Here is a 13,245-nt window from a genome sequence, read left to right on the forward strand (position 1 = left end):
GGATAAAATAAAAACATATCAATAGTTACTCATGCAAGCAAACAAAGCCATTTTATTATTTGCATACCAAGTAATTACCTGTTACCCATATACAAAAACTTGGATATCCATAAAAATTAAACTACCTCTTAAAAAGTATTTACCAACATGCTGTAAAATTGATAAAAACAAAATGCACACAAAAAAAAAATAATAAAAATTTACTACTGCAATGTACGATTAAGCCAATCACTGGTACACAATCCATGGAGGTTGATTCATTCTTACTGACTTTATAATGCATTTATTAAAAAGAAAAAAGACAAAATAAATATCTGTACAAGGTGGTGTGAAGGTGCCTGTCGTCATGGAAACATTACGGCAGGCCTGCAGCTAGAATGCTGCCCAGTAGCGTACGGTCCTTTAACGCATTCTCCACGTCCTTCTCTTCAATCTTCAGAGAAATCTGAGAACACCACCCCCACCACAGTGAGCGAGCTTCCACTTGGCCTCGCATTAAGAAGGGAGAGAAAGGCAGGTGGTACTCACTTACCTTGGTGAGTCGTGCCTCCTTGGCCTTCTTGAGGGAGAAGATACCTCTGCTCTCCAGGAGGGTGCACAGGGACAGACACTCCCCTTGGCCAACTCCACCCACCTGCCTCTGCTGACACAGTCTACTGTAGACCTCGCATAACTGCAAGCACAACAGAAACGGGCCATGAGCACCGAAACATTCGTTTGCAGGTCAGCAATGATGGAAGCCATGGTTAACAGCAGCGAACAGTGGAAGGCGAATCTTCCGTGTGTTTCCAGACTCACCTTACCCAGCTGAACATCTCGGCTCTTGCCGTGGCGTGTGATCAGGAGCAGGCAGCAGACCAGCAGTTTCTGCTGCAGGGGGAAATTCTCCCCCTCACTCCCTCCACCGGAGGCCATGCGGTCCCCATACACCTCTGACAGCACCCGGGCCACCTGGGGAATGCTCACGCGGGACACTGGGACAAGACACACATCCCGTCAGGAACAGACACTTGCTGAGGAACTGGCAAAACCGATGCCTTGATAATGCTCCCTGACCATATTAGCACAGCAGCAGCTTTTTAAAATGAATCTGTGGCCCCCCGAAGCCTTCCACAGGGTTAAAAGCTCCAGGCCGATACCCCTTTGGGCGATTCAGACCACAGAAATGTCTTCCTGTTGCTCGATATCAATTCACAGAAACAAAAGCAGCAGACTAATTAATCCGTACCCTCACCTCTCGTATTTGCTGGTGACTCAGACGGCGTTTTAGCCCTGCTGCTTGCCTCGGCCATCTCTACAGCTCTCCTGCGTACAATAGCAGAACAGAGGAAGGGAAACGTCTCAGAACAGGTCCCAAGAGCAGGAAGGACACCACTGAATTACACTTTGGGCCAGATTCTTAAAACATCACTAAATTTAACATGACTAACAGCAAATTGCCGTGGTAACATCCTCGTAAACGTGTATTGCCTGCATGTTTTGTTGTTTGTGCGATATGCAAACGTGGAAAAAAATGCATCACCAAAACATTAACGATTCATTGCTTGGCTAAAACTACCACACCTCAACCTCTGCAATAGTAAATTACACGGTAGCAAGCCAACATGGACTGGATGATCCAACCATGTAAAACAAACGAACAAAATTCTGCATATAGAGCCCGTTTAGCCAACTGATAAATTTGACATCTTTGGTTTGTTTGGGGTAAGCATGAGGGAAAACTGCAATAACCGGGAGTATATGCAGAGGATCTCAGAAGGCCACAAACAACCCCAGCTGGAAGTTGACAATGGTGCGCTAATAATCACCACTGTAACTATATGAATAGGCATTAAATACCATGGTGCACATTTTGTGTGCCGTAGCCCAATTATAAACCTCTTATGCACATGGCTCTTTGACAGCATGATGGTCTGAAAGATTCATCAAGTGTTCCTGTACCTGCAGATGTCCAGAGCTTTGCGTGCGTCGCCTGACACTGCAGACACTTTCCTGGCACAAAACTGCACAGCAGCTGGATCGAGAACAGCCTCCCCAGACACCTGCGAGCACCAGAGAGGGAGCCATGACACCAACGCAAGAAGCAATGTTTTAGGCCTCATTTGACCTCTTTTAATCTTAAAAACGGGAAGGAAAGAAATAAATGCATTATCGTATTCATACTCTTGTAAAGTTGTATTAACCTTGAATTTAAAAATGAAAAAGCCAATTACTGATATTACTACCACAAAAACCTGTTCAATAAACATCAACTTAGCATTTTCGCCTACTTACAACAAATTTAAACCTCATGAACTGAGAAACTGAGAACACGGGTGCACGTGCAAGCGCATGTGAAGAGAGCCTGACCTGCGTGAGCCGGTCCTGGACGATGGCCATCAGCTCCTGGTGGCTGTATGGGGGGAAGTGAAGGAGCTGTGGTCTGCAGCGAGGTCTGGCCTGCAGTCTGGGCAGAATACGGTCCGTCAGATCCAGTGCGTTGGCAATGCCTGTGGATAGGAGGATCACGTTTGCACAAAACATGTTTAAAACACACACATGCTGTTAAGAGAACGTTAATGCCATTGATTGACCCAGTTGTAGAGTTCATTTCCATGTTGGTGGTTAAAATTTACGAAACTGACACCACATAGCAAAAAGAAATCTTCATATAATGACCATTTGACACTCACCAATGAGGCACAGTCGAGACTTAGGAAGATAAGGCCACTCAAAGATGGTATAGAGGACATCTTGGGCCTTGCTGTCCAGCTGATCCATCTCATCCAGAACCAACAGACTGCCAAAGACGTACAGAGATACACAATTAAACCCGCTACTTAAACACACAAATCCAACAGCAAAGATCTCCCTTTGATGCACTCACACAGTGGGGCCGGAACTGGTCAGCAGCTTCCCGAGGGGGCCAACACCATGTCCCCCGGAGACTCCCAGTTTCTCAGCCAACAGAGGGAAGATGGACTGGGAGCTGCGGAGCGTCATGCAGTTAATCACCACGGTCTGCACCCCTGCGATGAGAGCCTGCCACACGAGCCATAAACACAGCAGTCAGGGTCATTCGAGGGCACCCTCGTTGCTGCGTCTGTGCGCTGCTCGAGAGCCTTCTGCCCACCCTCCTCTGCTGAAAACTTGCCTTGCGTTCATGAAGCACACAGTTCAGGCAGGCCGTCTTCCCGGTCCCAGGAGCTCCGGACATGTAGAGACTGGAGGGCTTGCCGGGGACAACGTGTCTCTCAAGGAAGGAGACAATGACGGCCCGTTCCGACTCGCGCGAGAGCAGTCGCTCTGGCACGGCTGTGTGGAGCACCTGCTTCACACTCTGGTAGTGGGACTCTGAAGGAAGGAGGAAAAAGAGAAAAAGAAAAAAAAAAAAAGAACAGCATAAACATATCTGTTCAATGTTTGAAAAATGTCAGAACCCAATGAAAATGTACAGGGATCAAAAGGAAGAGGCGGTAAACCATCATAAACTAATTATTCCATTCACTCAAATACTGTGCACACAAACAAGTATCAAATCACTATTAATAAATGGCACTCACTTTGCTCTGCAAAACGTTGTGTTACAGGGACCTCCTTCGGCGCTGAGGAGTCAGTACTCAAGCTCCCCCGAGGGCATTTGGGAGAGGAGCGGGTAGAGGGGGATGTGGGGCTAGACTGAGGGGGGCAGTTAAAGACAGGGGTGTTCTCATTAAAAGATATCTTGCGAGGGGAACATGGAGAGGGGCGGCTCTGTTTGGGAGGGGAGCCCTGCAGAGGGGTAGGCAGATTGCATGCGTTCTCATCACCTGAAACAGACGGAAGTGTTCGAGTCTAACACGCATACGACCACCAGTTTGCCAGAGGAACTGATTAAAGGCACGTTCCCTTATTTATTTTTACCTGTACGCTTGCGTGGGCTGAGGGGTATCCTTTCAGACAGAGAGCTACTTTTGAGCACGGGGTTTCTGGGAGAAAGAGGAGTGTCTCGGACGTCCTCGACGGTAGACATTTTCGGAGAAAGAGGGACGGCCACTCCATTTTCTGGAGGTTGAGGGGAACGTTTGGAGCGGGAGACTGTCTTGAACGACTTGCGCTTGGGAAACTGGAGGGTGGGATGGCTTTGAGAGCGCGTGTTGGGCATTTTCTCGAGACTAGAGAGCAGACCTGAACGAAAAGGTAAATTATCTTTTGCAGGAAAAGCAGTCGTCAGTCATTAATGGTAGTGATTGCTGCATAATTATTTTCCACCACACTGCGCTAGCTAGCTATATAACCAACTCAGCACTGCAGTCGTAACGTTTTCTAGAATTTAAGATATGTAAGCCAAGATGTATAGTTAGCTAGTAAGATTGCCTTTTTTACAAATCAAAGAAAACATGCCTAGATTTATCAGCAACGTGAAACTAGCTAGCTAGCCTCAAAGCCTATTTAGCTAGCTAACTACATTTGCTTTTAAACATCTAGGGCCATCTCTGCCGATATGTGCATTAAACTTCGCTGAACACACTATTAACCATAATAACCTGCAGTTACGACCGTAAAACCAACAAATAGCAAGCGTTCCTAGCGAGCAAACCAACAAAACCAAAAATCTAGCAAGCTACAAAGCAAACTCGTTTTACGCTTGGCGCCGAAGTGTCGTCACCAGGTCAAAATCTGAACAAAAACATCAGTCTTACAGTTTGACATACTTCTCACGACCAAACGATACTGAGGCACATTCGTATCTTACCAGATTAATGTACGATTATAAAGCTTCTGTCCGCTTTCCTTCACAAAACGTCTTAAACCCTCGCCTTTTCTGCTGGGTTTAACAGACTGGCGCGCTTCTCTCCTCTGACGTTTACTGCGCACCAAGCTGGGATTGGTTGTCTAGGCGCATACGCCTATAAGCATCCAATCGAAGAGCTGGATGCGCTCATATCAAGGGGCCCGAAGTTTGAAGTCATTTCCTTTGTTGACACTGGCGGAAAAAAATTCCCGGCAAATATTTTAAACATTGGTTACTGAAAGACAGCGTGACCTAGCCAGTCCTTGTCTGCACTGGTGAAGTACATTACAATATATTTAAAAATGGAACAAAATCAATGAGTAAATAAAAAAGTTACACAAACTTCCCATAACCTTTTATTTCAGTTTTAACATGACAGTACACACATCCGCCTACAGATTCAATGTGAAGACCCGGCGGCTCAGGAAAACTGACTATCAAACCGTTATATAAAATTACATCTGGCCAAACAAAGTTGAGCGGACTCCCATCTGGCCATTTACCGCCTACATCCAGATAAACGTTTATGGTAAGAAAAGGTGTCTCCTGAAAAACGATTTAATGTTACATTTTCAGTATTTAATTCTCTATATTACAAACTTTACAATAGAAACATTTACTACGTTTCATATAGTGTAATATACATTGTTACAATTAAAATTCTCCATTAACAAACTGAGGTTCTATCTACTGGTACAAGTCAAACGTGACAGAATGGAAAAGGCAAATGTTTGGCAGAACGCTAAAGCAATTTATAAGGAAATTAGAGTCTTCAAGTGCAGCTTCTTCAACAGTTTGTCACATATCCAAGAACAGGCCCTTAAAATACACGACAGAGCCTACTGCAGACATTATGTGCTTAGTAGCAATTAGTGTTCTCTGTCAGTTTTAAGTATGTAAGCCAATTTAAAATCTGGCAAGTTTTATGGTTTCAAATTTCACAGACAAAAGTAGCGTCAGTTTTTGCAATTCACAGCAAAGGTAACAAATAATTTGAAAAAAAGGATTTACTGGAAAGTTGCTCAGATGTTCATATTCAGAAAAACAACGACCTTGTCCAAATGCAATAAATGATTCTACCAAGTAAAGAATTTAACAACTTCATCATTTTGGCAACAAAAAAATAATAATAATAAATCACTTAAACTCATATGATCTTGTCCAATATCTAGACACATTTCCTCCCATTTTAGGGAAAACATCCCATAATGGAGAACAAAAATATAATCCTCTCTCATCATTATGCAATTAATGCCGCTTTATGTTTCTCCTGCCCCTCTTATAGGGCTACCGATGATCAACAAGTGCTAACGGTCTGGTTTAGTAGATACCCTGTGGCCAGTCACAGAGAAGCTGGAATGCACATGTAGCACGTTTTTTGGTCACCTGGAGGTGTCAACCACACAGCTCCCTATAGGCACAATGTATACATTTTTTCTTTGCTGATCAAGGTCATGCCACAACACAGTGTCTCGGGTCTAGAGGTGCATGGGGCTGCAGCAGCTTGGAGAAAATTATTCAAATGATCTAGCTGGTTATTCAGTTATATGCAAAGGTGTGAGTATCCCTGTCAAAATGTTATGCTTTAGTTTTCATACATAGTTACTATTTATTTCCATTTTTACAAAATAATTAAAGACATGTATATAGTATGTGCAAAAGTTTGGACAACCTCTCTGTTATATTAATAAAAAATGGTTCCTAAGGCCCAACAATGCTCTTGACCTGATAATACTTCTATCAGGTAAATGCAAAGATCCCATGTTTAATTCTCTGTGCTAAAGTCAGCTTCTGGTTGCGTTTGCATACCGCTGAATTAGTGTCTTCTTACGTGTGCATGTGTGTAGTTGGATTACATTTATTTTCCACTCAGAGTGCAGTTCACCTCCCAACAGGTGGCAGAGGGGGAGCCCCTCGCATTACAGCTGCAGAAGAAGAGAAGGAAGTTTCTGTATTAACAAGGGCCACAATCTAATGTGAAAAGCTCAACAAACCTAACCGCACTTCTTATAAATTCTGCTCTTCGTCTCATCACTTGGTTCTTGCATCACCCAAGCATCACTGAAGTATGGAGAGATTAAAATTCAAAATAGCCATTTCAGTCACGGACCAGGATACTGTTCAAAAAAACCTGATCCACCTCACCAATTGTGACAATCTGAACTGAGTCATACATAGCTATGAAACTTTGCAGTATTGTTGCATTCAAGCGCAGGTGCTACTAATCCCTGGTATAGAGGTTAGAAGTGTCTTAACAGGAGTCACACTGCCTGCTGCACAAGCTCATGCCAAATTTGACCATCATACAGCCAGAGATATATTACTTACCTCATTCATCTTATAGCTGAATTATTAATGCACAGCCATTGCATAAATTACCAAGAGTGAAGTGCCAACAAATATATAACCCAGGATGTAAAATGAGTTTGGGAAAACTGGCTATTACCTCTACTGGATTTACTGGGATAGATCTTTGTGATCTGCTTGTACTCTTCTGGTGGGGGCAGGTCCTCCACAGGATGGAAGGAGTACCTGGACTCAAAATCATCTGAAACCAAACAAGGACACACAAACAGCTCAGACCTTAACTACTCAGTCAAGCATCAAACAAAGAATGTGTTTTTGGGTCTTTTGGAAATGTGTTGTAAAGAAGAAAGTGAAGAAATGTAAATTTAAACTGTTTAGACAATTCAAATTGTTTTAAAGAATTGTGCGTAAGCAGCTGAGTGTGTAATATCAGATACAAAACGAATTTAACAGATGTCTTGCAATTATGCTACATGTCTTGCAATTACTCAAAAACAAGGCCTAACCCAAGTCTGGAAAATTAGCTGTTAATGTAACAAACCACAATGTATAATTATTTTCTCACACCTTAAATTTCACAAACCAAACGCATTAGGGCAGAGGTTAAATCTCTTGTGGTGACACGAGAGCATACCCTATGTTTCTGCCCCAATCATCTTACAACCGAATTCTGAGAAACGGCTTTATCGATTTACACAGCGAGGAAACACAGTAGCATGATTTGAATTCCTGAGAAATCATTTGACTGCAGTGCTATTTTCAAACATGTATGACAATCAAGTTGCAGATAAGCTGATCTGTCATTGATCTCTGACAGGTACAAGATTTCTAAATAAACAGAACATTTAATTCATCAACTGCAAGCAAAGTGCTTCTCTTTGTGAAGAACAGCTGATGAAGGATCTACAGCCACAAAGTTTTGGAGTATTGTACTAAATAGTACCTCTCTATCTCTCCCTACCACAATATACACACAAGGGGGTGAGTACTTTCAATAAGTCAGCACACCATGTCATAGCACAAGGCTTGACAAACTGACCTGGTCCAGGAAGGTTCTAGGAACTGTGATAAGCTAACTCGGACTCACCAGAATAAGCCCTGGAGCCAGTGGCGTGCCCGTTGCGGACAGGTGGGGGTGGAGGAGCGTGTCCTGAGACTTGACGACCGGAGGATGCGAGTGGTGGAGGCCTTCCTCGGCCAGGTGGCTCTGAGGAGGTCTGTGAGGTGCCACTGTGCATACGGTATGGGGGAGGCGGCGGAGGAGGAGCATCTCGGATGCCATTCCGAGATCCGGTTGGGGGAACCTGGGGGGCTTTATTAATAAATACAAACACACAAACTGTTTAGTGATATGTGACGCTTAACAAAAAGAACTGTCCTACCAATGCATTTAACCTTTGAGTGGCCTTTTACAACGAGGTAAGTATTACTAATAAGTTTTCTAGTTAGCTCTGAGGATGCATTTAAGACATTGAGGAAAATTAGACGGCAGACACGAGGTTGTCTACAGGTTTGTGTACTTTTGTTTTCAGAATAGTCAGGGTAACAGATTTTATTTATTTGTTGACCAACATGCATGAGGCTTTAGCACATTTGCCTTCAGCAAATGGAATTTATAAGCAGTAACATTTCAAAAACAACCTTAGCAAGCATGACAGCAGCTGTGCTACCTAATCTGCGTCCCGGAGGCTCCCGAGCCGGTGGCGGAGGTCGGCCGCTCTGCTGGGCGGCCGGCGGAGGGGGCGGGGGAGGGGCTTGGCTGCGAGTGTTGCCCGCAACATGGGTCCTCCGGTTCAGCGAATTACGCCTCTGTGGCAGCTCTGGGGGTGGGTCACCATTAGTGATTGGAGGGGGCTGTCGGTAGGGTGGTGGGGGTGGAGGCACAGCTGAAGATACAGGTGGAGGGCGAGAGTTTTTCGAGGGAGCATCGCGTGCAGATGACGAGGGAGGGGGACCCTTGCTTGCGTGCGGTGGAGGCAGAGGCTTCTCACGACTAAGGGACGGGCCAGTGACCTTCTGCTGGGAAGCTGGAGGGCCACTGTTGCCACGGCGATTAAAAGGTGGAGGCGGGGGAGGAGCAGAGCTGCCGGGCTTCGAAGACGCACTGGCTGGTTTAGATGCGTCAGGCAAGGAGGGGCGGGTATTACGAGACGGCTCAAGGGCTGCAGGACGCTCCTCGTCGGCTTGGCGGCCCACGGGACTGCTAGTGCTGCTGGGAGTGCGCGGCACTGCAGGACGGGAACCGGGCGGCCGCAGTGCCGATCTGCCGGCGGTGCCATCTGCAAACACAAACACGTCCTCATCCACGCCGTTCACTCTGTACTCCACTTTCCTTACGGTAAGTGGTGGTCCCCATCCCATTACCATTGTTAACATTTACGTGGTATATTTCGTGTTCAGCACTGTAACAGTTCAACAAATCCAAAACAGGGTCCAACTCATTTTTTAATCTTTGTTATAACCACAGGGAACAATAACTAAGGTCAGAGACGCTTTATGAATATATGGCCACATTCAAAGCTAAACAATTTTAAGCCGTATTTCCAAAATCAGAGTTAATCCTTTACATCCAAACTGCAATCATGCTCCTTCACTCAAAGCATAATAATGTCTTATTTAATAAAATGATTTAAGCCATTTGAAAGGCTACAAGGTACAATATACTATAATTTAGAGGCTTTCTCCACGGAGGCCCTTCTAGAACTACCTCCCACTGGCCGCAGTTTGGGCACTCCTCCACTAAACAGGCCTCCCATTGGCTTAGACCCAGAACTGCCCCCAAAGCCCCCAGCACTGCTGCCTCCACCTCCTCCACCTCCAGATTCTAAGGAATCAAAACACAAACGCCCACAAAAACGATTAGCTACAACCCAGGTCTCGTCAAACATCATTACTATAATAAGAATTTCACTCATGCCGAGACCACACCAATGACCTACTCTCAAGAATGGGAGCACTTCTGTCATTAATGACGGTGACCTTCTTCAGCCTGGTCCCTTTGCATATATCTGACAAAAGAGCATCTCTTCCTTTCGTTTCATCTCGAGACAGTTTGGGTGGGTTGGTGTTTGCCTGTAAAAGAAGAAAATGTCGAAAAACAAGACTGAGCCAAAAAAAAACCCAACCTAATGTATTTAGCATGGCTACATCATGTTTGTAATTATGATTAGAATAATAGCAAACATGAAACATTCTCTGAATTGATTATTCAAGAGAACGGATTATTCAAGTGAATAATCAGTCATATCCAGTGTCTGTAGTAGTATGCTCTAAGTGTGAGTATGTGATGCGTTTTCTTCAGACTACCTGACTAAAGGCAGGGGCAGGAGGCGGTCCGGGCGGAGGGGGCGGGGGAGGAGGTATGGGCATCTTGGTGCTTCGCCGAGATCGCCGACCGTCGCCCCAATCTCACCAGTTCTCTTTATCTGCGCCACAGAGGCTCTGCCAAGAAGAAACACAAATACCTCAGTGCTGGTATGGATTTAATTTGGCCAAGACTAACACTTAACTTGGCATATTATAAAAAGACAGCTCCCGTACCCTACCTGGACATGTAACAGTACCTGAGTAGTTTACTCTTCTTCACATGCAAACAAGAGCCAGCATATTCAAAAGTGAATAAAACCCTGCTATTTCCTTCTCTGCTCTAATCACAAGTTCCAGATACTAAAGCTCCCCTAACCAGTCAGATGGGCTTGCTGACATGAGCAGAACAGCAGTGCTTCTTATACTTTCTTTCCTTGTACCCCTCTAGTTTCCAACAAGTTTAGAGAATGTTTTGCTACTCTGACTACACCCCTAGTTTTCAGAAATGTTTGAGCACGTTCACACATGAAGAAATCCATCTGAGTCACATGCACACACACGTGCGCGCGCACACGCACACAGGCACATACACCAGGTAAACAGAGATATGAGGTGCTACAAAGCTTGGTCGGTCCTAAAAGGAATGTCGTTAAGCAGGCTTACCAGCAACCAAACAAGTAACGGAAGAAAGGCTTGAAACTAAAAAGGTTAAGGTGATCAGCTCTCTGTTATGCATGCACTGGAAACACAGGAACCAATGCTACATTTAGTCCTCTCACACATTTAGCCTAGTTCTCTGTGATTTTGGAAAAAACTAAATTATCTTCCACACTCAACATGAAGGGGTCAGGTATGCTGCCACCATACATTCATAGGAAAGATATATTAACGAATAGTGTTTAACTTCAGGAACCTTTCAATTGTGTAAGGAATTATTTCAATGTATAACTGTACACATACAGTAATGTAAACTTAATGTTGGTTAACATGTCTATAATAAATCCACCTTAAAACTCAGTTGGCTTACCTAAAAGGGCTGTTAAAAGTTATCAGATATATTCAGTAATGTATTCAAATGAATAGCCCAAACTGAGCTGACACGACTGTTTTCAATGGTGTGATCAGTGTTTAAAATATCATTCAGCTCTAAAGTACTGGCGACAGATCAAAACCAGATGAAGATCTGTACGTTTGTCGTATGACGGTTAGGGTGTGGGTTAGGGTTAAGGTGTGGGTTAGGGTGTGGGTATCCAGTGGTAACCACAGTGGGGTAGATGCTGACACTCGTGCAATTTGGACAATATGGCACGCGCCTACTGATGGCGGACTTTTAGTCTATTGAAACCTCCGACGAATAAGACACCGGAGAAATCAGGGATTAAATTCTCTGTACCTTAGGGAACACGTAACATCTACCTCTCGGCACAGGTCCTATACCGATTGACTTAATGGTTAATGTACCATACACTGAATTTTCCCTAAAGCATCATTCCAGAACTCGGAACAAGGAAATGGATCAGCAGGTAAAATCCAGGACACGTAAAATGACGCGTATTGATCCATGCCTAGGCTGGCAAACTCGTGATGAGTTTTTAAACGAATTACATTTTTTAAAAGGATATGATCACAAATATAACAATAAATTTAACCCAGCTTCGAATTGCAATCACACGGTGACAGACTATCTGATCATATGACCGCATAAAATACCTGGAAACTCCATCATGGAGTGCTTCTGGAAAGCAAACCTCACGCACAGGGTGTTATCTTTGCAGAAGTTAAATAGTGTGTAAAAAAAAAAAAAAAAAGGTAGACTATTGGCTGAACTGACAGTAACTCAGTAATGTAGAGTCAGATCGCAGCTTGATCTAAATGGTGCTTAACGAAGGATTCAGTTCGTTATATCAGAGTGCTAACAAAGTTTTACATGACAAATCATCAGAGCAACTCGCCAAGTTATCGCTTTCTGAGAACACACCGCATGTGAATACTTTGTCAAGCATATCTTATCTTACCTTTTGCTACTGAGCGATTCGTCTCTGTAACGGCATTGAAAGAAATAAGTTCAACAAAAAGAATCCTCCAGCAATATCAGACTAACTGACCGGTTACGAAGCAAAACTGGCAACTAAGTAACGTTAACTAATCGTAATCAGTTTCATGTTATCCACTTGCAGGCAGGGCACACTGGAAGCGATTCGAGCTGTCAAATCTTTCAGTCTACGTAAAAAAACAGAAATATTAAACAGACAGTAACAAGGCGCAACTGACATACTAAAATGACCCGTTTTTAAACTTTCCTCAAAGCAGATCTTGCAAGGCCGTTCGTGCTATAGGACTTCAGCAAACCCAACGCTACGAAACCCGGAAATCGCGAAGACGACACAAAATGGAGGCAGATCCCGAAGTACTACGATTAGAGCCGAAAGATATTAGTAATTTAGGGTCACTTCTTCATGATTTACCAGAAATCAGGCAAGCCAGGCAAGAGCCACCCGTTCACAAAAAGTTTCAAAAATGATTTTACCTAAGACATCCCACTTGTTAACAGGTGGCTGTAGGGAAAGTTAATGGCACACTGTTTTAAAGCCATTATGTTTTCATCGCGGTGCCTTCAAGTATCTAAAGTCTAAAGATAAGAAAAACCTTATGGCAGGTCGTTCACAATTCGGGCTAAATCCTATAATAACTACAATAATAATACTTTCTCTATATTCTGGCTTTTATAAACAACAATTATGTACACAATGCAAATTGAGACTCGAGATATCAGATATGCTTTATTGGATCTTGTATTTAAACTGTGGAATAAATAGGGACAGCAACACAATAGCTAGATCCTTTGCTTATTCTAAAACAAGGACCCATTATGTAATTTG

At 43.8% G+C, this 13,245-nt stretch overlaps 2 protein-coding genes across 2 annotated transcripts; both read right to left on the reverse strand.

The window, feature by feature from the left end:
- Positions 1–25: 25 nt before the first annotated feature.
- Positions 26–4,821, reverse strand: cdc6 (cell division cycle 6 homolog (S. cerevisiae)). The gene is made up of 12 exons (XM_027018288.2): positions 4,715–4,821; positions 3,883–4,146; positions 3,543–3,788; positions 3,134–3,333; positions 2,867–3,021; positions 2,673–2,779; positions 2,350–2,489; positions 1,942–2,042; positions 1,235–1,305; positions 799–974; positions 533–673; positions 26–445 (listed from the first exon to the last, which is right to left on the reverse strand). The coding sequence occupies exons 2-12, from the start codon at positions 4,121–4,123 to the stop codon at positions 356–358; spliced, it is 1,668 nt and encodes a 555-aa protein (XP_026874089.1). The 5' UTR covers positions 4,124–4,146; positions 4,715–4,821; the 3' UTR covers positions 26–355.
- Positions 4,822–5,093: 272 nt separating this feature from the next.
- Positions 5,094–12,733, reverse strand: wipf2a (WAS/WASL interacting protein family, member 2a). Its single transcript, XM_035523415.1, has 8 exons — positions 12,382–12,733; positions 10,367–10,501; positions 10,000–10,132; positions 9,768–9,884; positions 8,731–9,339; positions 8,148–8,372; positions 7,200–7,301; positions 5,094–6,678 (listed from the first exon to the last, which is right to left on the reverse strand). Exons 2-8 carry the CDS (start codon positions 10,427–10,429, stop codon positions 6,635–6,637), a joined length of 1,293 nt encoding a protein of 430 aa, XP_035379308.1. The 5' UTR covers positions 10,430–10,501; positions 12,382–12,733; the 3' UTR covers positions 5,094–6,634.
- Between the last annotated feature and the right edge of the window lie 512 nt (positions 12,734–13,245).

Source organism: Electrophorus electricus, chromosome 26 (assembly GCF_013358815.1).
Source record: "Electrophorus electricus isolate fEleEle1 chromosome 26, fEleEle1.pri, whole genome shotgun sequence".
Lineage (NCBI taxonomy): Eukaryota > Metazoa > Chordata > Actinopteri > Gymnotiformes > Gymnotidae > Electrophorus > Electrophorus electricus.